This window comes from Dermacentor albipictus, unplaced genomic scaffold (genome assembly GCF_038994185.2).
Source record: "Dermacentor albipictus isolate Rhodes 1998 colony unplaced genomic scaffold, USDA_Dalb.pri_finalv2 scaffold_15, whole genome shotgun sequence".
Lineage (NCBI taxonomy): Eukaryota > Metazoa > Arthropoda > Arachnida > Ixodida > Ixodidae > Dermacentor > Dermacentor albipictus.
Genome location: NW_027225569.1, coordinates 1,780,981 through 1,806,450, shown reverse-complemented (window position 1 = coordinate 1,806,450; position 25,470 = coordinate 1,780,981). Strand labels below are relative to the sequence as shown.

The following is a 25,470-nucleotide window of genomic DNA, read 5'->3' as shown; positions in this document are numbered from 1 at the left end:
ATTCTTAAGGATGCTATGCATTTCTAGAACTTTATTTACAGATTCTAGAAGGCTCGCGTTATTTGTCTCGAGACGCCTAACTGCATCGCACACTAAGTCAAGCTTCTCCTCCTGCGCCTTTGTCATCGGACCAGGGTTCGACTCAATATCACCACCTAAGAGCAAACGACGCCACAAGTACAAAGCCGCGGAACGAAGACGCTTGCAACAATCGGGTGGCCACGACACCGCAACCAGACAGACATTGTTATCACGAAAGGCATAAGAATCGTGGTAGCTAACCTGTACAAATGCAAACGGTGAGGACAACATCGCAACTGCGGTGGCGTGGCCCGACGTGTCGAAGATGTTGGCGCCCTTTTCACACTGCGGATCAGCTGACAATGTTCCATGTTGCCAAACGAAGGGCGCTCCCGTGTCCAGAAGTGGCGGTGTAGGTAGCGGCCGGCTCGAGGGTAGGACGCACTGTTCCATTCCAAGGGCGGCGGTCCTAGTTGATGCGTCAGCACACCATCCGTCCTTTATCTTGAAGAGCCGAGTCGAAGCAATAGGCGTCAGCAGACCAAGCCCATTCACCAGCACCTGTACAAATGCAAACGGTGAGGACAACATCGCAACTGCGGTGGCGTGGCCTGGCGTGTCCACACATGGACATAGCAGTATACCATTACCCTTTGTTTACTAAATACATGTTTAGTTCATTCAGCGACAAATTTATGGCGCGTTTGTACGGGTTAGGTATAGTTGGTAAGTTATAGTTCAGTGTTTGATGTTTATAATTATTTCGAATCTTTCGATCATACCAGATATCACTGTTTCTAGTACATGCGGTAGGAACCCTAGGCGTTAAGCTCGGAACATTTGTTAAAAACTGCTTAAAAACATCAGAAGCAAAACAAAAGGAACACAAGATACGAAAAGCATACATTTGTTCAACAGTGGAAATATGCATGGTACTTGTTTAATTCGGGTCTCGTTGACAACATATAATCGATATTAGCCATATTGCGAATAATCCTGTTTTGTTAAACCTGATGTTTTGAAATGTTTGCTTAAGTTGTAGTCTCAATTTAGTTCTCGTGTAGAAGGGTATGTTACACTTGCACCTTAAGCTGCGTCGGCCGGAGACATCGACGGCGAGCAAGTACGTCAACTATGGAAGCAGATTTTTCCCGCATATCGGTGACACGTTAACCCAAACTCAGGTGAAAAGAAAGGGCGACACCAAGAATTTTGTGTTTCCTGACAATATCGATTTCCTCACCGGCAGACGCAAGTGGTTGTGTAAGAAGTATTTTTTCAGTTATGCCCTCAGAAAATTAGAGCTCTTGCCCGGCCGAGTACATCGTTCATAAGTTTTCACACTGAGTCAGCTGATTTATTTGTACCATCTTAAAATAGTGAATCACAGTATACTGACTTAACTAGCATAAGTTGACCACTTCATTTATTTCTAGTTTTTTGAAACACTGCCAAATCTGCTTGTGCAATGAGTTCAGGAAGACGTGATAAACCAAATGTTTACCTAATCTAACCTAAAAATAATAGAATACGTTTAGATTACCTTATCTTTGTGAAGAGAAAGTGGGAGGCATAAATTTGCGCAAAGGCTGCAGCGAAATTTTTGTACGCCACGTTTGCGTCTCTTATATCGAACCGAAAACAGCGGTCACATTCATTACCATCACGCTTGAAAGCCGGCAGGCTTTCGTGCGATACAGGCTGTAGGACGTGTGGCTCATGTGAACACTTTGTAGTTTTGCATTGGAATAATAACATGTAAAAACTGCGCAGTGGTCACTAACGTCTATGGTAACGGTTCCTGTATGCAATACGTTGGTTTCTATAGATGTAAATACCAGCTCGATATCAGAAGAAGAAGATAATGTGATGCACGTTTGTGTGTTATGTTCATTACCCAATATAGCAAATCATTTGCGCTTTCAATTGCGGGCTAACCTTTAGACGTCTCTCTTTTACTATGCGACGCGCCTAACCGGCCCATCTTCTGAAGTGCCAAAGAACGAACGAAAGTTATCCCTCCTCGTTGCGGCGGTGCTTGGCAAGCAACAGATCCAGCCTGTCACGAAATACCCGTACGCTGAAACCATTCTACGTCCCAACTACACCGGTCTGGTAATTGTCGATCATGAACATGTCATCGAGGCAGGAAAATCGCGTTCTCGAAGGTGCGGCCGCCTTTGGCGCCGAGATTTCCGAAATGGATTTCGAACTTTGGCTACAGCACTCTTTGACCGCGTCTGACCCCAACCTTGGATTCCCGGAAAGATTCCGCCATCTATTTTCGCCCAGCGTAATTATTTACCTTTAGGCTTATCAACACAATACTAAACGATGAAATTCGAAACTAGCTGTCTTTTATCGATACATTTTCGCCACTTACGTAGGATGAGTCAAAGCGATATACTAAATCACCAGTCGTAATTTACGAAGTTTACGAGTTATCTGGAAGTGAGTAGAAGTTGGTATAAGGCGAGAGCTGGTCGCTTCGACGGGTCCGCCATGATTGATATCTTTAGAAGATTAAAGCTTCCAAATGTTAAAGCTTTACTATCAAAAACTATTGTGCTTAAACATTTCTGGTACAGTCAGTTCACCATTTCATATGTTCCTGCACGTGATTTAGGACCAAAATACCGTTACTGCATTCCTTGCTCCTCAACCTGGTTCGGAAAGCGCCCACGTCAATACTATGTACCTGCCTGTTTCAATAGTATGCCACCTACTGTATTCCGCACGAGAACAAAATACACCCTGAAAAAAATTTTCCGGTACACCTCCGCGTTGCATCATGCCCTATAATTATATCATCTAGTGTTACTGTCTTAATTTTGCATTACTGTCTTCCCTTTTGAGGTAGTAATAGTTATGTCTCTACATCTGTCTCTCTGTCTTGTTAGTTTTTTTCCTTTCTTTGTTTGTCGAGTTTGTAGCAACATCTCTATTTTCCTTCTCTATTTTCCTTTGTATTGCTCATGTTCGCTTTCTGCCGGGCACTGCCACTCAAGCGCTTCGTGAGGCTTTGGTAGACTTGATTTTGGTCTACAAGAATTGATATGAATAAAAGTACTGCCTGCCCGCCCGCCCACCCACCTGGCCTGCCTGGCCTGCCTGCCTGCCTGCCTGCTGAAGCAGCGCTTTCGGGGCGGCAGGTTTAGAAGCAAACCCTGTTTCTGTACATGTACATGGCAATGAAATTGGCCTTTGACACCAGAATAATATTTTTGGCACTAGAACAATCTTTCAGAACTTCAAGTTACATGGAAGTGTTCCTAAAAAAATTACTTCACGAACACAATGCTTAACAAACTTTGTGCACCATTTGGCATATTGGCTACGAAAAGTGTCTGATGTGCTTTCGCGCCTGGCGATTTCCTTGAATCAAGGCAAAAAATCGACGATGCATTCGTGGATAGGTAGTTTTAATCTGATGGAGAAATCTTCAGAAAGGCATTAAAATGTATATTGCCGTCATCCTCAGTGAGCGCAAAGTAAAAAAACATTGAGGAATGGCTTTCCGATCGAGGATTTCTTAGATATGATGTTGTCACCAATGTGAGTATGCCCCAAAGTTTTATTGCAAGGCTGAAATTCTGCAAGAACATTGGCGGGAGTGCAAGAAGCAAGTTTTTCATTGTGACTTTATTGTAGTAACGCTCTAAGCATTATTATGCCATTTAGAGTTGCAAGTAACTAAACGGTAGACGGCAGTCGCAAAACATTTTACTTGTCGCATGCGCTAAACGTGTGCCAGTCGAACCCTGTGATTTATATTGAGTATGATGCCGTTTATCGTCTACCACCCTGCGTGTTGCATATTCAAAAGCGGAAGTTAGTTAAATTATCACTTGACCTTAAAGCATATCCAGTATATGGCAGACTCACGCAGAGGGAACGGTGCACGTAGCCACTTTTAATGGCGGCAGCCAAGCATCCTCTTCAAGATGAACGTCAATTGATGTAACAGAATAACGAGTGAGAGGAGCGTCGAAGATAATATGAAAATCCACCACAACATACAACTATAGCAAGCTTACTTCGTTCACCCGATTAATGGATTCTAAATTCCAGTTTATCTTTCAAGGTTGGTTCCAGATCGTCTAGCAAGCCGAACAAGGAAATTGTGAAGCCAAGGATGTGGAGGCAGTGGCCTCACCATATCTGATGCGCTGCGTTGACCTTTAAAACAAGTAAATTTTTTGTAGATATTCTTTGGAAGAAGCTTCATGTTCATAGAAAAGGCAGCGCCAGACTCTACTTACATATTTAGTCGCTGTCCATTCGAAATCACTTTCTCCAAAAAACTTTATCTGTTCCCATCCTGCATTGTCTATGGAAAACCGTGCGAACCTCATCTGAGACTTCGACGCTCATCCGTGCATTGTAGCTGTTGCGATGCTTCGCCGAGTTTCCTTCTGCTTTTCTCAAGAGAGATACCTTCACAATGCGGCTTTTATCATCATAGACATTCTATACTAAGATTTCCTAGCCGTGCTTGTATTCCTTCATATTGCCCCAGCGTCGAATAAACTACCTTGCTTTATCTGGTATTCTTTTCGCATCTTTCCAATTCAATCGAATGCGTTTACTTTTTTGTGATAGCTCACGTATATTCTCCTGATCTCTTGCTGTTCCTGCTGCAACAGAAATGGCATAATCCCTCTTTTAGGTTCTGTAAGCAAGAGCACACTATTTGATATGGAGACTTCGCAACAAATTGATGAACCACGAGCCTAATTAATTTAGTGAAGACGACGTGTGAGGGTGTCCACGGTGACTGAGGACCTGTCACGACCTCGGATATTCTGTTCCCAAAGAAAGGGAGCCGCACAGCGCTTTTCTTGGCAGACTCTAAAGTGTCATATTGTAGAAAAATGGAAACTACCGCCCTTCCTCCCAGTAGGCATCGGACATACTGGACACCTGAATTCACGTAATGAGAGGTCTGCTACGCTTCATAAAAAATGCTCGTATCATTATGCGCAGTACTGAGACGTTAACATAGCAATCACCGAAAACTTAATACAAGAACACTAAGCTAGGAACCCTTACACGACCCCTCAGGAGCAGTTTCTCGTGATTGTGATCAAGGGCCTGCACGTTGCAGTATGTCCTGTGATTCGCGGTCTTGGCTGTAAGTGTTTCACTTTAAAATTGGAAACTAAAACATGTTATTCAACTAAGGTTCAGCGCGTTTTCTCGCAGAGGCTCTTCGAGAAGAAGTGGCGGTGGCTGTGTGGTTTGCTGAAGAGTCTCGGTGATGTATAGACGTATAACAACAAGGAAATATAAATTCTGAAGCAAATTTTTATTGCGTGTAAATTTTGCAACATAGGTTTCAAAGGATGTGGCGGTTGTTAAAATACAGAGCAGTGGAGAGCGCAAGATCATTTATACCTGAGGCCCCTCTCTGGCTCCCATATATTAAAGCGCACTAAATTTAATGAGCGAACTGGTACTGTAGTCCTTCCCACTAAAGTGAAGCCGGCAAGACTAGGAATCCTACTTGAGACATCTTTCTTAGCTGCAAGCGATGTGTTCTTCTTTAATACCATGGGATTGAGAACAAGTTGCTCCTGCAACTCTTTTAGAATAAAGAATATTTGTATTTATAATATTGCACCACCACTTCGCGAATGTGGTGGTAACTGTCAGAGCAAAGTCAAACGGAGGCAGTCACGGTTCTAATATTTTTTTTTTATTTTCAGCACAGACTATCGCAGATTGCCTGGCGGTTATATCGAGGACCAGTAATAGCAGCACAAAGTTTATTATTTTAATCATTTTCATAAGAACAGCGAAGAAGCTGCGTAGCATCGCTGGAAAACGTACCACGCCTTGACTACACTTTAGAAAGCAAGCCCAATTCAGGAAACTGGGGACTTTCGACATTCATTAACAATGCTCATAGCGGCCCAGGAGTCCCTTAGTAGGGAGGAGGGTATGGACCAAACAAGGTATGATTTACTTTCAAACGTCCAACTTTGTCCTCAGAGGGAAGGTGCCCCTCCCGATTACCGTTCTCAACGTTGCGTGTTGGCCTCGCTAAATTTTCACCCTTCTTCTGGCCTTGTTCCTTGGTCTCAGAATTGCCGCTTCTTCCATCGCTTACTGGCGAGTCAGTTTCCGGTGGACAACGTGCTTCTTCAGCTTTGTTTGGTCCACTTGGCTGGCCGATCAATTCAGTGGGAACTTGAGTGTCTTGCCTTTTAAATGACTCCGTCTGATCTAGAGGGCTTCCATTTGGTTTACCTGCACATGGCAGCGCATTGACTAAATATTGCATCGAAAAATAAGAAAAGACAACATATGTACATCCCTATGCAAACTCGGCAGAATGACCAAAACCAGTTACACGTTCATCCTGTTAGCTGGGAAATATTTTGCATCTTTTCCATTGTTCTCACGAAGGAATGATTTTCGCTCAGTGTGTCTTGTGCAATGTTTCGAATATTAGCTCAGTATCATTATTATTATTTTTTTCGTCGAATATTCGAGACTGTTCTCGGATTAACTGAAACATGTTCTAGCAAGAAATATATTCCGGTTTGCGTGGCTGACCCTGACAACTGGGAAGCGAACTTATATTCAAACTATGGATATCGTTGGGGCGCATTCCTCTCAACTTTTACGTAATTCAGTGGCGAGTGTAAGCTAAGTAAAGTTGAATATAACCACCATAAAATGCCAACATCTTAATTTATAAACCAACATTTATCGCACCTCTTCCTGTACTATGTGCGTTAAGCTACGTCTACCATTGATTTCTGGATTAAGAGAAAAAATAGTGAAATGCATTATCTGCCACTCTATAATTCTTTGTTGATCTCGCTATATGTTTGATATCTTCCTTGGTACCCTTTTCCCAAAATTATTTGCAAGAATGACTGGGCATGGCAGCTCTGCTGGCACGATGAGCTCAAGCACGTTTGTTCTTGTCATACAGATCGCCGCCCTACTGCTCACGATAGCAGGGTTCGACGGAAAAGGCCAGCATATGAAAACCAACGCGACCTATCTTCCAAGGTATCTTCGATTCCAAGTGCCTACGTCGCCATTCTATCTGATGATGATGATGATGATGTGTGGTGTTTTGTGGCGCAAGGGCCAGGTTTGGCCAAAGAGCGCCATGACAAATTGTGGTGTTAACGATGTATTATGGAAGATGTGACTTGGCTGTAAAGTGGCCTAAAAATAGTCGCTGTAAAGTGCGTAAAATCTACGTGCTATAAAATTATGGCGATGACTAATGACGAAGACTGTGAAGATTAAAATCCATCGTAAAAGAATGATGCATTGTTTAAAATATGCGTGACGTTAAATTGCTTACAGCACTACTGCCTCGTCAGAGCCCTTGAACCACAAGGGCCTAGAGGCATGTGCTATTCAAAATAATTATCGGAGCGGCATCCTCTGAAGAGAGGAAGCGCTACGAACGTGTGGGGCTAATAACATGCAACACATCTTTCAAAAAACCTAAGATGGCGTTGGTGTCAAAGAATGGTTCTGGACCAAGTAACATAACAGGATGAAGGGGGATGTGGTGCCGGTATGCTAAGAGAAAGTGTTTTTTTCTTTCGGGTTCGGCCTCCGGACACTCCAGTAGGACATGGAGGACGGTCAGCCTCTCCCCTCATCTACCACAGGTTGGAGGCTCGTTTCCGGTGAGTAAGAAGTTATGTGTGCCGAAAGTGTGTCCTTTTCTTAGACGGCAGAATAGGACATCTGTCCGGCGGGATTGTGTTACGGGAGGCCAGAAACCTAATTGTGGCTTGATTACATGCAGTTTATTATTTGTTTCCATGTCCCACGAGCGTTGCCAGTAGTTCCACATTTTTCTGCGCAAGTAGGGCCTCAGATCTGTGACAGGGACTGCCGCGGTAGGATTTACATAATACGATGCAATTGATGTGGCCATCTGGTCCGCCAGAACATTGCCTTCGATGACCCTATGACTGGGCACCCAGCATATGATGACATGCTGGTTACATATATACGTTTTACATAGGACGGAATAGAGTTCGTTGATGACTGGGTTTTTGTGCTTAGAAAATGACATCAAGGCCTTCACAACACTGAGGGAGTCCGTATATATAACTGATTTCTGGAGTTGTGATTTATTTATATGCTTTACGGCCGACAGCAGTGCGTAGGCCTCAGCCGTAAAGATACTAGTTTCCGGATGCAGTACGTCGGATTCCGAGAAGGATGGACCGACGGCTACATAGGACACCCCGTCGTGTGACTTCGATGCGTCTGTGTAGAACTCCGTGCAGGAGTATTTGTGCTGGAGTTCCCGGAAATGCATTAGGATTTCAATCTCTGGAGCGTGTTTTGTAACTTGCATGAAAGATATATCACGTTGTATCAGCTGCCACTCCCAAGGAGGTAGCAGCTTGGCTGGATGTATTAGGCGAAGTTCGAGGAGTGGAACATGCATTTCATGACTAAGCTCCCTCACACGCAGCGAGAAAGGCTGTCTTACGGAAGGACGATTATGAAATAGTGTAGCATATGTCATATCATTAATGGTGTTAAAACAGAGATGTTCGGGATTTGAGTGGACTTTCAAAAAGTATGTTTGGCTGATGTATGTTCTCTGGATATGGAGTGACCACTCATTCGATTCTGCATATAAACTTTGTACGGGACTCGTTCTGAAGGCTCCTGTGGCTAAACGGATACCCAGATGGTGAACAGTGTCTAGCATCTTTAGTGCGCTCGGGGCGGCAGAGTGATAAATGACGGCACCATAGTCTAGTCGCGATCGAATGAGGCTTTTATATAGATTCATTAAACACTTCCTGTCACTACCCCACGTAGTCTGGGATAGAAGTTTTATTATGTTCATTGTTTTCAGACATTTTTCTTTAAGATGTTTAATGTGGGGGACGAAAGTGAGTCTGTAGTCAAGTATGACACCTAGAAATTTGTGTTCTTTGTTTACAGGTATCTGTTGTCCACACACTTCTAAGCAGGGATGCGGAACCAGGCCTCTCTTCCTTGTTAACAAAACACAAGAACTCTTATGAGGATTGATTTTGAATCCATTTTTCTCTGCCCGCCGTGACACCTTGTTCAAACCATGCTGTACCTGTCTCTCGCACACTGCGAGGTTACAGGATTTGAAACCTATTTGGATGTCGTCCACATAGACGGAATACAAAATGGCCGGTGGTAAGGAAGTACGAAGTGTTGTCATCTTAACAATAAAGAGTGTGCAACTGAGCACGCCACCCTGGGGTACACCGGTTTCTTGTGCAAAACGACGTGACAGTACATTGCCTACTTTCACCCGGAAGGTGCGATTGGACAAGTAGCTTTTTATTACGTTTAGCATATTACCATGAATGCCCATTTCTGACAAATCTCGCAAGATTCCGTAGCGCCAGGTCGTATTGTACGCCTTCTCCACATCGAGGAATATCGATAAGAAGAACTGTTTGTGTACAAACGCGTCACGAATATGTCCTTCAATACGTACAAGGTGGTCGGTTGTGCAGCGCCCTTCTCGGAAGCCACACTGAAAGGGATGAAGCATTTTGTTTTGTTCAAGGAAATGGATTGGTCGCCGATTTATCATTTTTTCAAATACCTTACACATGCAGCTTGTGAGGGCTATCGGCCGGTAACTTGCCACTGAAGAAAGGTCTTTCCCTTGTTTCAAAACAGGGACCACAATGGCTTCTTTCCATGCCGTTGGAAGGTACCCTGCGTCCCAGATAGTGTTGAAGAGTGTAAGTAGTGTTACTTGCGTGTCATTGTGTAAGTTTTTGAGCATTTCATACATGATTCTATCGGATCCCGGTGCAGAGGTCTTGCATGCGCTCAAGGCAGCTTTCAACTCGGCAACACTAAAAGGGCAATTGTACGGTTCATTCTGTCGGCATTTATTGGTGAGTGGCTTGCATTCTTCCATTTGTTTATATTTTAGGAAGGATTGTAAATAATGATTTGAGCTTGATACACTCTCAAAGTGTTCCCTCAGTGAGTCGGCCTGATCTTTCAGTGTATCACCCTGTGTATCTGTATCTGTAAACGAGTCAATACTTGATAAAAAGTTCTGCCAACTTTCTATTCTTGCCTGCCTGCGGGTTCTCCTGCCTTGAGATTTTACTTTCTTAAAGTTGATAAGATTCTCTGCAGTGGGGGAAGCGCGTAGCAACCCCCACGCTTTGTTCTGTTTCTTACGAGCAACCCTACATTCGTCGTTCCACCACGGGACACGTCGTCTGCATGCCAAACCACTTCCTTCAGATATGCATTTACATGCAGCATCTATTATGAACGCTGTAAAATAATCCACAGCGGCATCGATTTCTAGAGAAGACATATCAGCCAATGAGATTCTAGATAGATTTCGAAATTTCTCCCAGTCGGCTGTATTTATCTTCTACCTAGGAACTTGTGGGGGAAATTCATTTCGTTTAGCTGTTCTTAGCAGTACGGGGAAGTGATCGCTCCCGTAAGGATTGCTCGTAACTTCCCATTTAAGTTCAGGCAGTATTGACGCGGAAACTATACTAAGATCTATTGACGAAAAGGATCTGTTTGCAAGAGAGTAATATGTGGGTTCTCTATTATTTAGAAGGCACGCTCCAGAAGAAAAAAGGAACTGTTCAACGAGACGACCTCGTGCATCGATGCGAGAGTCTCCTCACAAGGTGCTATGCGCATTGAAATCGCCAAGAACAACATAGGGTTCTGGCAATTCATCTACATAGGATTGAAATTCATGTTTCGTTAATTTGTAATGTGGGGGTATGTAAAGAGAGCTATGGTGATGAGTTTGTTTAGGAGAACAGCTCGAACCGCCACTGCTTCGAGAGGCATTTGTAGCTGTAAACGTTGACAAGCAATGTTCTTATGGATAACAATGGCGACACCGCCCGATGATGCGACAGCATCATCGCGATCTTTGCGAGAAGTTATGTACTGTCGGAGAAAGTTTGTGTGTTTGGATTTTAAGTGTGTTTCCTGTAAACACAGCACTTTTGGATTGTCTTGGTGGATGATTTCCTGCACATCATCAAGGTTTCTAAGAAGACCTCTGACGTTCCACTGTATGATTTGTGTATCCATATTTAAAGTAAGTTGGTGCTGTGTGTACGGAAACGGAAAGATGCCTTAGATTACAGAGCTCTTTCGAGGCCCTGTTATCGGGGTTTTGCTCTTTCTGGAGCGTTCGAGTGAGCCTCGCCGCTTCTTCGGCGCTTGGTGCGCCTTGATGTTAGATGTAGTGTCCATTGCCTCGTGTGAGGCGCCGGACACGTGCTCTTGCGAGCGAGAAGTAACTAGAGAGGGTCCCGCCTTGGGGGGCAAGACCCCTGCGCCCACCAGCCCGGAGGTCGATGGGGCTCCCAGAGGGATTTGGCTGCGCCGGCTGTTGCCAACGCAGGAAGGGGCCGAGGAAGCCGGGGCAGCCTCAGCTGCGCCAACCTTCGGGGTCGATGATCGCTCATTCAGGGTTGACGGAGCAGCGCTAGCTGCAACCGCCGTGGGGGCAGATGGCGTAGCTGCCGACTCACTGCCTGCGGGCCGGACAGCCGCCGGAGGCCGTTGTGACGCTGCCCCCTAACGTGCCACTTCGGCAAAGCTTTTCTTTGGCAAGTATGCTACCCGCCTGCGTGCCTCTTTGAATGATATGTTTTTCTTTACTTTGATTGTGACTATATCTTTCTCTTTTTTCCAGGACGGGCACGACCGCGAGTATGCGGCGTGCTCGCCTTCACAGTTTACACAATGGAGAGTGTTCACGCAAGCTTCAGAAGTATGTTCGTGTGCACTGCACTTCGCACAGGTTTGACGGCCTCGGCAGCTCTGCGAGCTGTGGCCGAAGCGTTGGCATTTAAAACACCTTAGGGTATTTGGCACATATGGCTGAACACGGAGCTTTATGTACCCGGCCTCTACAGACTCGGGCAGAATACTTGAGCCGAAAGTCAATATAAGGTGTTTGGTCTTGATTTCTTTGCTGTCACGCCTGATCTTAATTCTTTTAACATTGATAACGTTCTGGTCACTGAAGCCCTCCAAGAGTTCATCCTCAGTGAGCTCCAGCAAGTCATCGTCCGAGACAACACCGCGGCTTGTGTTCATGGTGCGGTGCGGGGTTACTGTTACTTGGGTCTCCCCAAATGACACAAATTTCGGCAGCTTCTCATACTGCTTCTGATTTTGGAGCTCCAAAAGGAGATCGCCACTTGACATTCTCGACACCTTATATCCTGTACCGAAAACTTCGGTCAAAGACTTGGAAACAAGGAACGGTGAAATGGATCGCACTAGTTTGTCTGGCTTTTCTGAGTGAATGACGTGGAATCGAGGAAAGTTGTGGACTTGTCGTCCGAAAAATTGAAAGAGGTCTTCGGTGCGCCCTCGTTTCTGAGGGCGATCAGGAAGTTTGGGGAAAGAAGTTTCCATGAAAATGTATAAAAATTCGGCAACAGCGCCGACCACCCACCACGGAGCCCAACGAGGGGACGCGGCAGAGCTTGCATGCAAGTCTGCACGACGCCAGCCGTACGCCGCCACTATAACCAGATATGGTGTACCCAAGACTGGATAGCCACACAGGGTTAACCCTTGCCGCCAAGAAGAAGGAAGTAAATAGAAGAGAGAAGAAGACAGGAAAGATGTAAAGTGAGAGATAAAGACGAAGGTTTGAGAAGAGAGAGACAGGAAAAGGCGACTACCGATTTCCCCCGGGTGGGTCAGTCCGGGGGTGCCGTCTACGTGAAGCAGAGGCCAAAGAGGCGTGTTACCTCCGCCGGGGGGCCTTAAAGGTCCGAGCACCCGGCATTGGCCCAACCCCCAGGATCCCCCTTTGCCCGGACAAGGCTAAGCCGCGCATGGCTACACGCGGGAGGGTCCAACCCTCGTGTGCTCTGGATAAGAACGATCTACAGCACCATTAGAGTGCAACGACAACGCTGGATCACGTCACGGACTTCAGCGCGACCACAGCGAGGCCATGGGCACCAACGGCCATGAAAGGAGGAGACAGACCTCGACGGACCACTGGGCATCGCAGCTCTGCTGGCACAGTGACCTAAAACCCGTTTGTGTTTGCCATACAGGTGAGCAATCGTTTTGGGAAATGCCTACGATCCAAAGAATTGGGCCTAATTGGGCTGCCATGCCCAAGGCTACTTTCGAATTTGTTGTGTGACTATTGCGTGCATGTTTCTATGTTGCTGCTTATAGTAGGGAATGTCGAAAGTAACGCTGGGCCTTATTATCACCCGTTTTTCAAACACCTAAAACCAATTGCTGACGACCTTCGTGTAATCAACGAAGAAGGTCTAAAATCCATCGACTTAAAACTTGACAGCCTAAGCCATCTCGATACCTATGTACTACATGCATGGAACAAAAATTATAGCCACCAGAAAGCACTGCTATCGCTTGAACTAAAGGTAGATGACCTCGAAAATCGTTCCAGAAGATCAAAGTCAATTATTTACGGTCTTCCCGAGGATGCTAAGGAAAACGAGGGCTCACATGAACACAAAGTGAACGAAAACATTCTTAAAAGTGTCCTCAAAGTCGAAGATGTAACAATTGCAAAGATTCACAGATTGGGCAGGCCAACAGCTAAAAAACATGACCGGTTATTTTGAAACTCCTGGACTACCGCAACAAATCACAAATCCTAAGCAACTGTTATAAGCTGAAGGGGAGCAGTTTTTAAATCGGCAAAGATTTTTCATGACGTGTAAGAAACATCAGGAAAAAACTATGGAACCACGCGAAAACTAGAAAAGAATCTGGGGACAAGGTGTTGCTGGTCTACGACAAACTTCGTATCAATGATGACCTCTACCGATGGGATGACGAAGCAAATGATGTGGCCCCAATTCAACCACATTCAGCTACCTCGAGCAAAGAAAACCAGGAAGCAGAAATGCAAACGAAACGCCCTCGTCGCAATGCACTCCGTCCGAAATAACTTTCTCTAATATTATACGCGTAGCATAATAAAGGAAACTGAGTTCCTTGAAGCATTACTTCTTGGTATTTAACCAGATTTTGTTGCTTTAACTGAGACTTGGCTTACAATCGATATCAGGCATGCTGAAATCACACCACAAAACTACGTAATCGTACGGAAGGACCGATTAACACACGGTGGTGGCGTCGCCTTACTGATTAAAAAAAAATCCCTCACATCGTGTTGCCTCATGCCGCAGGAGTCGAAGGAATGTTTTGTAAACTAACATTTTCTACAAGCAATATTGTTGTCGGATGTACTTATCGTAGTCTCTAATGTCAGGTTGAAGTGATGGAAAGACTGTGGTTGTATGCGCAAAATAACATTTTGGGGGCCAGACAAGTACTCCTAGGGGATTTTAACCTGCCTAATGGGAACTGCCAAACGTGTGAACACCACTCGCCAAATGCTGATATTCTTCTCCAGCTCATGCTTTCATTGAATCTTAGCCAAATCGTAACAGAGCCCACATGTCTTCAAGGAACTACTTCCAACACACTTGAATTGTTTTTTTTTAGCCATCATTTCCCGTTACGGCAAACGTATCTTGAATTCATTACTGGAATATCTGATTATAAGATTACTTTATGTGTTGTACCTGCTCAGGATACTACATTTTCTTCCCAAACACGCATCACTTACCCGTAGAGCAGACGATACGAATATTATTGACTACTTATCTAAAGAATCAAGCCTTTGAAGCACTTTCAATACGTCCCCACCACAAACATCGAAACATTGTGCCATAGTTTCAAAAAATAATGTTTCATTTTGTTTCCAAGTATGCATCTTCTCCAGTTAAAAAAACGAGGAAGCACAATCGCTTGATCTCATGAGACATCATTCATGCCAAAGGCAAACTCAAGCGTCTGAAAAAATAAAGGAGAACATCAACTAATCCTTCATCTCGACGTAATCTTACTCTAGCTATCCAAGACATGAAATCTAAAATAAAGACAGCGAAGTCAAACTACTACTCAAACGCACTTCAAAGACTCCTAAGAAATTCACCTAGCAAATTCTGGAACTACCTTAAACCTAAGGGATCAAGTGATCCCCAGTGTCGCCAGAAACTAACAAACAAAGTGCTAATTCACTAAATAACCATTTTTCTTCTGTCTTCGCAAGTGACGATGGGAAGCTACCTCAAATTGACATCACCGTTAATAGCAGACTAAGCCCTCTTACCGTCACTGAGTCCGGAGTACTGAATCTTCTCCTAAACCTGGACACGAAAAAAAGGGCTAGGCCCAGATAAAATACCCAATGCTTTCTCCAAACGATACGCAGAATGTACGGCGAAGTACCTTTGTCTAATATTTAACGAATCATTATCATCATCTGTTCTTCCACAGGATTGGAAGTCTGCAAAAGTGGTCCCAATACGTAAATCAGGCTGCAAAGACGGCCCGTCCAATTTTCGGCCGATTTCGCTTACAAGTACTTTGTGCAAAATCCTGCAAAACATCATACTGAAACATATAACCGTTGTCTTAAAAAGTGAGAGTGTCATATCCCCATATCAACATTGCTTTCGCTGAGGCCTTTCTACAATCACTCAACTACTGGAACTAACCCACGACATATCATTTATATTGACCAACACAGACAAACAGACCTAATCCTACTCGATTTCTCGAACGAATTTGATCGGGTATCACACAAAAACTTCACCAGGAAACTTGACATTGTATTAGATACAGGCCCCATAATTGACTGGATTTGCGACTATCTTACTAACCGTACCCAATTTGTGGGTAACACAAATTGGGTACGGGTACACAAATAGCCCGGGTAACACCGGGAGTCACCCAGGGAAGCGTTCTGGCTCCACCTTTATTTCTAATTTTTATTACTCACTTACCCGCAAAACTCACAGGAAACATTAGTCTATTTGTAGATGATTGCACCCTTTAACGAAAGATTAACTCGCATGACGACCACATAAGATTAAACAACGACTTGAAAGCTGTGTCTAACTATTTGCCCACTGGCAGATGACCATCTATACTAAGCAATCTCCTGTTGTTTCAATCACGAGAAAAAAAAGCTACTTGAGCTTTAAGTGTACCGTTAAGGACGTGCCCCTAATACGAGTTCATGAACACAAGTAGCTGGAATTAAAGGTTAACACGTGACTTCAGATGGAACTTCCATATACACAACGATACAGCGACTGCAGTGAAGCGCCTTTTCTTACTTGGAAGACACCTATTACTAGCACCACCCGGTACAAAACTTCTGGCTTACAAAACCTTCGTCAGGTCAGTCCTTGAGTACGCAAATGTTATCAGGTTCCTGCACGCTAAACAACTAATTAAAAAACTTGAAGGTGTACGAAGGAACGTTCTACGGTATATAATCAATAAACATAAATTAACAGACTCACCCACCGAACTATTTAACAAGGCCGGAATCCTAACAGTACAAAACCGAGCTGTCTAGCCCGTTCAAAACATATGTACCAGCTACTACACCACAAGCTTAATATTGATACCTCTAGATACATCTCCAGAAATGAAACACAGCCAACACGACATAAACAAACACAAACACTCAATGATTATTCTTTTCATATCGATTGCTTTAATCATTCTTTTTTTTTCTTTAGCGATAAGAGATTGGAATAAACTGACTGAATCAATTAGTAACAGCTCCTCATTAGATACATTTGCTAATTTAGTGGGAAAACATCTCTTCGCCTTACAGCTCTGATTTACATACTCCGGTTTGTTACCGATCTTGATAGTTTAACACTTTAATCGTTGAGTGTTCTTTGTGTATGAAGCATGATGTACGTATGACTGCATCCTGTTTGTCATGTTCATTAGGTGTTTTATATCACATGTGCTTTCAGGAGGTTTTTTCTTGTTTGGCCTCTTCTTTTCTCAGATTCTTCTTCGTTATAGTATATTGTACCCAAATATTGCATTTGTGATGAAGTACTATTTTCCTTTGTTTACCGAAGCCAAAACCTTTACAATAGCACACTCCTGATTATATAATGTATTTGTATTTGTTCGCAAATCGCACCATATGTACTGGCCCTTCCTGTTATAGTCCCCAGAGGGATTGACAGTCTGTGATAGAAATGAATAAATAAAATTAATAACAACATTCTTTCTTGGTTGTGTTTTCTATGTCGTAAAGTACATTATATTTAAGTTGAATGTTTATGTTCAGTAATGTTTGCATATAAATCATTTACGCTGTTATTGATCGCACTTGAGCAGTGTTCTTAACATGACTTTATTGAGGTGCCTCTGTACAAGAAACTACATTTGCTCCAAATATGAGCACGTAAGAATATAAGCACCTCTCGCTGTCATTGCATTAAATTTGCGAAGTCCTCCCTGCCAGCATATTATGCAGATCACACGAACAACTTACCTGACACCAGCAGCCCACACAAGAGCACCGCCAATACTAGAAGCAGAGGTCTCATGGTACGTGCAGTTGACCCTGCAACGAAAGTTTGCGATTAACATATTAAGGTATTTTCCCGTGTTTTACAGTTTAATTTCTGTGAAGATTCATACAACATTGCCCAATGAATGAAAAGGACGCAGCTCAACAAAGAGAAGTGCACGTACAGCTGTTCCTTCACGCAGCTTTAGGATTTCAAAATGAAACACAATCAACCCGCACTCGTGAAAAAATTCCGTGCAAACCTTGTCATAGTGTACATAAAGGGGGAGGAGGCAGCAGGTATAGACAGAAAGACAGGGAGGCTAGCCAGTTCTCGGGCCGGCTGACCTCTGTGTACATAACGATGATCACAATGTGCGCATGGGAAATAATGAGCAGCACTAAATGGTTTCATTTCAAGACGAGCATACAGGCCGATAATACTGAGAAAACATAAAAACGGAGGAAAGATACGCAGCCGAAGATACAAAAGAAATGGTAATCGACTACTACTACAGTTCTGACATGAATTTTGCCTGTACTTTGCTATTCTATAACGATGCAACTCGACATGCATATTTTGGCAAAAAGAAAGCCAACTAATCTGCAATGGAGCCTTGCTATCCAGGTTTTTATTTCTACAATTCACAAAGAATTTCTCACATTTCACAACCAAGCTTTTTCTTATCAAGTTTAGCTTAAGGGAAGTAGTCAAGGGTTTAGAGCTTAACTAATACAACTGATGACCACGTTGGTGAACGCTAATAAGGATGCAATAGGCCTATCGACTGAAAGTGCATATTTTAGGGAAGTACACAGCCTAAAGTAGAAGTTCCAGCTGCAAATTGGCCTAAACTTGGTTATGAACAAAAAGTGGCATTCGATATAGCCTAATATGTTTTATATTGGATTAGACACAGCAAAGAGTACCCACCTAATGAAGGATCCAGTGGAGGTGCATGCTGCGTCGTAAAATCGACAGTCTTTATACACTGCTATGAGTAGCCTGCGAGGCAAAATTCGAGAGCAAATGAAAGTAAATACATAAATGAAACAACTGAATGCACCCATGCCAACAGTCCTGAGCCAATAGCAGAGAGGCCAGGGTAACTAGCACGTTCATTAGGTGAATTGGAGGTAAAATAAACATGACTATAGGTGCAACCAATGGGCGGCGGATCTCTGCGACGGCACAGGTGGTGCTCCATTACGCCACTACTACCTCAACGAAAAGCGGCACGCCTGACTAGAACGAAACACATGCGTTCCAGCACAAGTGCAAAAGGCGTATAGTAACCTGTACTGTGCACCCCTCACGTGTTGAAGGGGTTCTAATGGATAGATATTGATAAGCACATATACCTTGCCTAGACACGCTTCAACGCAAGCTTCATAATACCCTAACTAGAGCGTACCGGTGCTCTAGTTAGCTCTCGATATAACTATACCGTAATGCTCCTAAACCATTTTTGCTGTTAGTAGATATGCTGCGACCACCATCTTGGCCGCTACAGCATGCCTGCGTGTGTTACAAGAGGATGGACTTGCACGTGTGACAATGTGGCCTAGAGATACTACTACAAGAAGCATTCCATCGCATCAGAACATAGGTTCTTGCACCATAACCCATAATACATATATATATATAAATATATCTCGGTAGTGAAGAGAATCACGCGAACCAAGGTCTTTCAGTCTTGGCCACATTTCTAACATTCCTAGACGAGATTCGGTGCAGTCAGGCATCGAATAAGCACGGGGTGTAATGGGATTTAATTATTCCTGAAGGCTAACAACTGTTTGTATTGCTAGATCATGAGCTGTGTATAATTGGACATATCGGCATTTTATGAATGTAGTTTCGTAGATTCCCAAAGAAAGCACGTCTCAACTTTAATTGAAGACATCCTATGGGGCTCTTGCATTGCCCAGAGGCGCTGCGAAAAAGGTGCTAAAAAGCGCCCTCCTTCCTAAAATTGGTCGTACCAAGCTCGGTCGTCTGCTTCGGAAAGCACGTTTACAATATGGACCCGCCACTTTCGGTTGTGTTGTAGCACGGCCTGCGGCGAACATCGGGCGCCGAAGATTTTTTCAGGGGTGGCACGCTGCGTAAAGGCAAGAAATTATGCAGTGCCGAATACGTGTACGCCGATCAAGTATTAGGCGGCGAAGTTTTAGCACGGTGTCAATCGCAAAAAGTGAAGCGAGTCGCGTACGAAGTGGAACTACAGGTAAAGGTTTGTACGCTAGCTGCTAGATTCAGGCGCACAAACGCGAGGAAATGCGTGCTGTAAATGAATCCACAGCAGCGATAAGCAGACATCATGTGTACGGAACTGCTCGAGGACACGACGGTACGCGCCGCGATGTACGAACTGCTCGAGCGCACGATCGTACGCGTCGCGACTGCAGCGCTCTTTCGACATGCCGCCAAACAAGTAGTTATGCCTGTGTTGTAGTAGCGGCCATCTGTCCCTTTTAGTAACTGGTAATAACTGTTGCAATGCATATGAGCTCGCACGTACGTGCGAATCGCGCTACAGCGCGAGCTCGTGCGCTGCTCGCTTGATGCAGCTTTTAATGACAGCGCTCGAACATCGATGTGCTGCAATCAATACTGCCTTGCTGCGCTGCCTCAACGTGCTGGCTTGAGATCAAGGATGAGAGCATTTAACTCTCTTAACCTGTGCTGCTTGTAGTGGAGTAGTGAATTGTCATTGAATGAGCCCGGCCGTTTATGCTCATTTGCACACACCTGGTCACTTCACCACTTTGCATCGGTCGGATTGTTAATTGTCGCTTTGGCCGGGTCTCGAATCGTGAATTACCAGCCATGCCTGCTGCTATGTCGGTCTACTGTCGGGACTGTAGGTGCAAAACACCGAAATTTAGAACGCAGATAATCAAGCAAGCTTCAAGACAGGCGAAGCAGTCAGCATGGCGCCAGGTTTCGCTTACTCAGCGCGCCAGACGCCGCACTTCGTGAGGCCTTGGAGGAAAACGGCAGAATCTGATGTTGGGATTCAGACCTTCTAGTTCATGGCAGCCCACGACGCAGAAGTAATGACGGTGACGCCTTTTCGAGGCTGGGCTAGGTCTCTCCAGATCGGCGTCACCGATTCCTTCTGCTCCCAGCATTGCGTCCCTTGGCACACGGAGAGTCCGTTTTCGTTAAACTATAGGCTACGGCGAGTGCGCAGCGTGGTCGGAGTGGTCAGTGAGAAGTGACGAGCCTTTTCGCACTCGCAACAGGGCATAAAAAAGTGCGAATCGACGCAAAACTCGGCCTAGAAATGTGCTTCGCCCCAGCCAGGGCTCAATACGACCCAAGGTGGTACGACCCAAATGTCGTTTCCCGCACCGCCACCAGGCGCAGCTACTATACCTCAAACTACAGCGCAAGATGCCCATACATTGAGAGAGAGAGAGGGAGTGAGCGAGATATATTTATTTACAGAAATGCGGAGAGGTTGGTGTGAACTATGACTTATACGTTCTGACATAACGATAAAATTACGGGATAGATATCAGGGTTCTTTTTATCGCATTATTTTCACTTCGTACGTTGCTCAATGCTGTTTTCTTGATAAATGAGATAACGCAATAATGAACCTTATCCCAGGACCCAGACCGAAAAATTTGAGGACGTTGATACATACCTTGAGGAAGTGGAGCTCGATGTTTGGGTTGGCTCCTGCGTACGGATAAGACAAAATGGCGAATGGGTTGCTTGTGGAGCACGATAAACGCCTTGTTGGACAGCATTAGGGTTAGTTATTGTGATCGGCCATCTTAGGATAACTCACGCATCCTTGAATGTCTGTTAATCTCTAACCGTTATTTCTCTAACTGGGCTCACTGGCACGTTCATAGTCTAAGGAGTAGAACACTGCGCTCTTCTGCTTAGGAAACGCGGTATGAAACCAAACATCAGACCAAGTACGGTCCTGTTTGCGTGTGGTGTGGTGCCATGATATGGTGCCTCTTTTTCCGTGCCGATATACTCTGAACGACATTGACATTGCATTGCATTGCACAAATAGATCAAATTCTAATTCATAAAGGTTTAGCGCAGTTTTAACTTTATTGTCATCCGGCCTGTCGTACTTGCGTGCAAAAGACTGCATTTGCTGTGAAGGCTCATTACAGCAATGTTGTAAGTGCGACAGTAGAACCAGGGGAAAGCCTCATATGTGTGTTCTCGAATACGGGAATACCGATGTGATAAGTTGATAGGAGTTACCACAACGTCACAGATGGAAGTTTACATGGCAATATGTACTGGAATATTTAGATAAATAAGTAAGTCTTTCTTTATGGAACATATTAGCCCAAATAAGAGGGCAATTGATCAGCACTTTTATTTTGGCATTTATAAGTTAAGCAGCATCCAACCAAAGGATTACAATTGCTCGCTTTCTACAAGTTTGTATAGGTCATATAAAACACTTCTAAAGTATTTTGTCACCGTGAACGGCTAAAGTCACCTCCTTATTTCCTTGGAAAAGTTGCCAGAATATGGGCGATTGTTAAGAAATGTTTCCTGAAGTCTGTTGGCAAAGTTAAGTATTGACATTAATTACTGACACTAGTTATGTCCGTAATTTGTTTCTTTTTTACATAGCAGGTATGTACTCCATTTTCCTGAACTCATTCAACTAAATCAAGCGTTACAATTTACTGCTAATATGCCCCAAAAGCCATGTAGAATATTATAAATATGTGTAGGAAATTACTGATTCAGCCGTTTCCAAGGTTCAGGAAGAAGTTTTGTCACTCATAGGTTAGAGCCTGTTATGTGCGCTTCAGCAGGCAGAATGAGCACATTAACACAAGTTGCGGCACAGTCAAGACCTTCAGTGAATGTGGGGTCTAAAAAACCGTAAGAAACTTCAAAAGTACATGAAGTTATGCTACAACACTTCGTCCGCGCAGAATACCTCCTCCCTAACCAAGTTCTGCCTTCACAGCACAGCATTATTGAACGTCTGCTGGGCGACTGTTTACAATGTAGTATCAGGATCGTGGTGCTTACAACACCCGTATCTTCGTCGCGGATGTCGTGGTAACCCAGTCTGTGGTCCGTCCTCGCTGGTGTCCGGTTACAACGCTCATCGACTAACACGGTCAAGGCACCGTCGTTAGGTGGCTGTCACGCTCCAGCACAGCGGGACTCATGCCGGATGGCCTTCCTGTCGTGCTCCAACATTGCTGGAGAGCGTACACGGGACGGGGGCGGGCTACAAACAGCTTTCACGCGTCCACGTTCAGCGGCATGAACGCTGAAAGGGTACGGAATAAGCGCACTCCCTTCGCTTCATCTTCCTTTTTCCAATGTCATCTTGTCTGTGTTCGTTCCTATAATCTGTTTCTCTTCCTCTTTCTTCCCTTCCACTTTTCATCATTGGCAGCCTCGTAAGGAGTCATCCGCACTTCCTGAATGAAAACATGGAACATGTCAGCGTTTTGTAGAAATAAGGTATGTCTTAAGCCTCTCGTGCGCACAAACTTTTGACATCATCATTCCAAGGATGGTTTGCTATTCCGCTGAAAGGAAATGCTGCTGAGAGCAATTTATTACTGAATGTTCATTTTTCTCTCATTTTCATGTGTTTAATTCTCAGCGCACTTCAGAGGTTTGCGCGGTGTCCTCGTTGAACAATCAAGGTGGTATTTGATGGAAAGAGGTAAATCGAAATGGATGAAGTGTAAGCGGCAGGGTTCATTGTGTGTATTTGCCAATTTGGTCTTATCGATATTTGCCCTTTGCGAACGGAGAAGCATCATGTCCTCTTTCTGGCTTAATAATAAATATCGCTGAGACGAAGTTAGATCAGAACAAGTGAAACAACATGTGCGACGTGCAAGCCCTGTTTACTCCATGCAGATGCCATACAGTCGCTGTAAAACTTGTATCTGTATAGATCCTAAGCACTATGTGGCCATTATTCGCTGTTGATGCAGAGTGTCAAAAAGTGTATGTAAAAAGAAATATGAGGCACACTAAAATTAATCTGTATTAAAACTTTGCAATTTTCGAGCTCATGGTTGTTTAGGAGCCTTTTTAGCAGGTAGCTCTTCCCTGCTCCATATTTATCATAGTGCAGGCGGCAGGGAGGTAGTACTCTGTATACAACCTAACACCTGATATCAGGCTGAGGCCTATGGTGCAGGGCACTTACCTGGTTTCTTTCTGGTAGGAGCATTATCGTCGGGTGACTTCAATCAGTAAGTGTGTGTGTGTTTTGAATGTACTTTTTCAGGTTTCAACCTTGTCAAGGGGTCTGCGTCGAATATATGCACTGTGTTCTGCTAAGAGTCACAAGGCAGATAAGTGAGGCCTTGTTCAATACAAATGTTCTGAACGGTATTACCTCGGTATGTATATTTCAAACCTTGTTTCATGCTTCTTATAGTTGAAATATTCAAGAAAGGCTTCAACTGTAGCAAACACTTACAGAAGGTGCTTCTGTGAGGCAAGGAGTTTGATAGCGGACTTGTTGAATGATTAAACAAACCAAAGCAGAATACAGCAGGTTTAATCAACCAACAATATAAATTAAATGTAGGAATGGTGAACAGAGCAGCAACATTATCAAGACAGGCAGAAAAATAAATGAGTACGATGATAGAAAAGTGAATAAGAGATTGTATTTTGTGAAAAGAGTGCCATTTGTAAACAAATGTGTTCTGTGGTATTCTTAAGTGATAATGTAGCATAGAATGATTCATGACGATGAGCAGTTACTTCTGCAGTAATATAGCTTGTGCTTTTACATATTATGGTTTTAGTACTGAATTACGTAACTACAGCGTACAAATTGTTCTTATCCAGTAGGAAAGTTTTTAGGGACTGTTAATGGTCATGTTCAAGTGTACACGGATTATGAAGATTGTAGATGTGCTGATTTCAGTGACTTTGCTCTGTATACTTTTCATCTATCTCTGTTAATCTTGCTTGAATGGCTTGATGATGCCACTTAAGTGTGTATATTAATTGCTTCTTGCACAGCAGCATCTGCAACAACTGCAATGTAGCAGTGCAGATATGCAACAATACCATATTGTATTGCTTAGTTATCATTTTTGCAAGCAAAAAGAAAGAAAAAAACAATACATGGAAGGCATTTGCTCAAATACACAGACATTTGCTTAAATCATCAGCATGCACATGGCTAAGAACTAGGACCAAGCATCAGCTGTTATTTGCACGCTTCTGCAAGTGTGTGCTTTATAGGAAGGTCAAGACCTGTTAAAGGATATGGACAGAGGGGAGGAAGTGATAAATAAAGCAACAGAGGCTGAAAGTGGTTAGTTGCTGGTGGCTGATAGACTATCCTCTGTTAGTTGTAAGGAGCAATTACGAGACTAGGTAGGTTTTGTAGTAATTAATTTGGTGCAGCAGCGTCGTGTGCAGCAAGAAAGGTATAACCGTTGCATGTTCCTGCTGCACTGTTGAAGTTGAAGTTGAAGTTGCTATTTATTTGCATCATCACAATGCGGGAATGCTCGGGCAAAAAGTGAAAATCAATTCACTTGAGAAGCGCCCGAGCCCCCAACATACAAGGCATACAAAAAAGGGTGACAATTAACAAGGCATTTTAACAGCTTACCATTGCAGGTTAACCTCTAGTGTTATACAATGTAATGTAATACGAACAGCTTGACAGGAACTATACATACATAAAAATACTAACAGCAGTGGAAAAATAGTACTGACATCATGGAATGAAGAACTCTCGTATGTTACGTATGCTGCACATTTCTACATGAATATCCTGGAAAATTAGTTTGTTCAACAGAGCTGCAAGTGCATGACGTAACATTTGCCTCCCAAGCTCAGTACGACAAAATGGCACGTGCCAATATTCTTTACTACGGAATGGATATATAATGGTATTCGTTTTCAACGATGATATGCTAAGAAATGCATGCTCGCTGTTATATACAGATTTTTTGTATCTTATGCATAGAAAATACTCGTAAAGTTTGGGCACGGGAACAATTTTAAACTGACGAAACAGTTCAGCAGTGTGTGCATTGTAATC

At 43.8% G+C, this 25,470-nt stretch overlaps 1 protein-coding gene across 1 annotated transcript; it reads right to left on the bottom strand.

The window, feature by feature from the left end:
* Positions 1-5,718: 5,718 nt before the first annotated feature.
* Positions 5,719-23,628, bottom strand: LOC135919063 (uncharacterized). The gene is made up of 8 exons (XM_070528924.1): positions 23,605-23,628; positions 22,458-22,571; positions 21,082-21,116; positions 18,357-18,428; positions 17,405-17,476; positions 9,622-9,732; positions 9,506-9,544; positions 5,719-6,273 (listed from the first exon to the last, which is right to left on the bottom strand). Exons 1-8 carry the CDS (start codon positions 23,626-23,628, stop codon positions 6,270-6,272), a joined length of 471 nt encoding a protein of 156 aa, XP_070385025.1. The 3' UTR covers positions 5,719-6,269.
* Between the last annotated feature and the right edge of the window lie 1,842 nt (positions 23,629-25,470).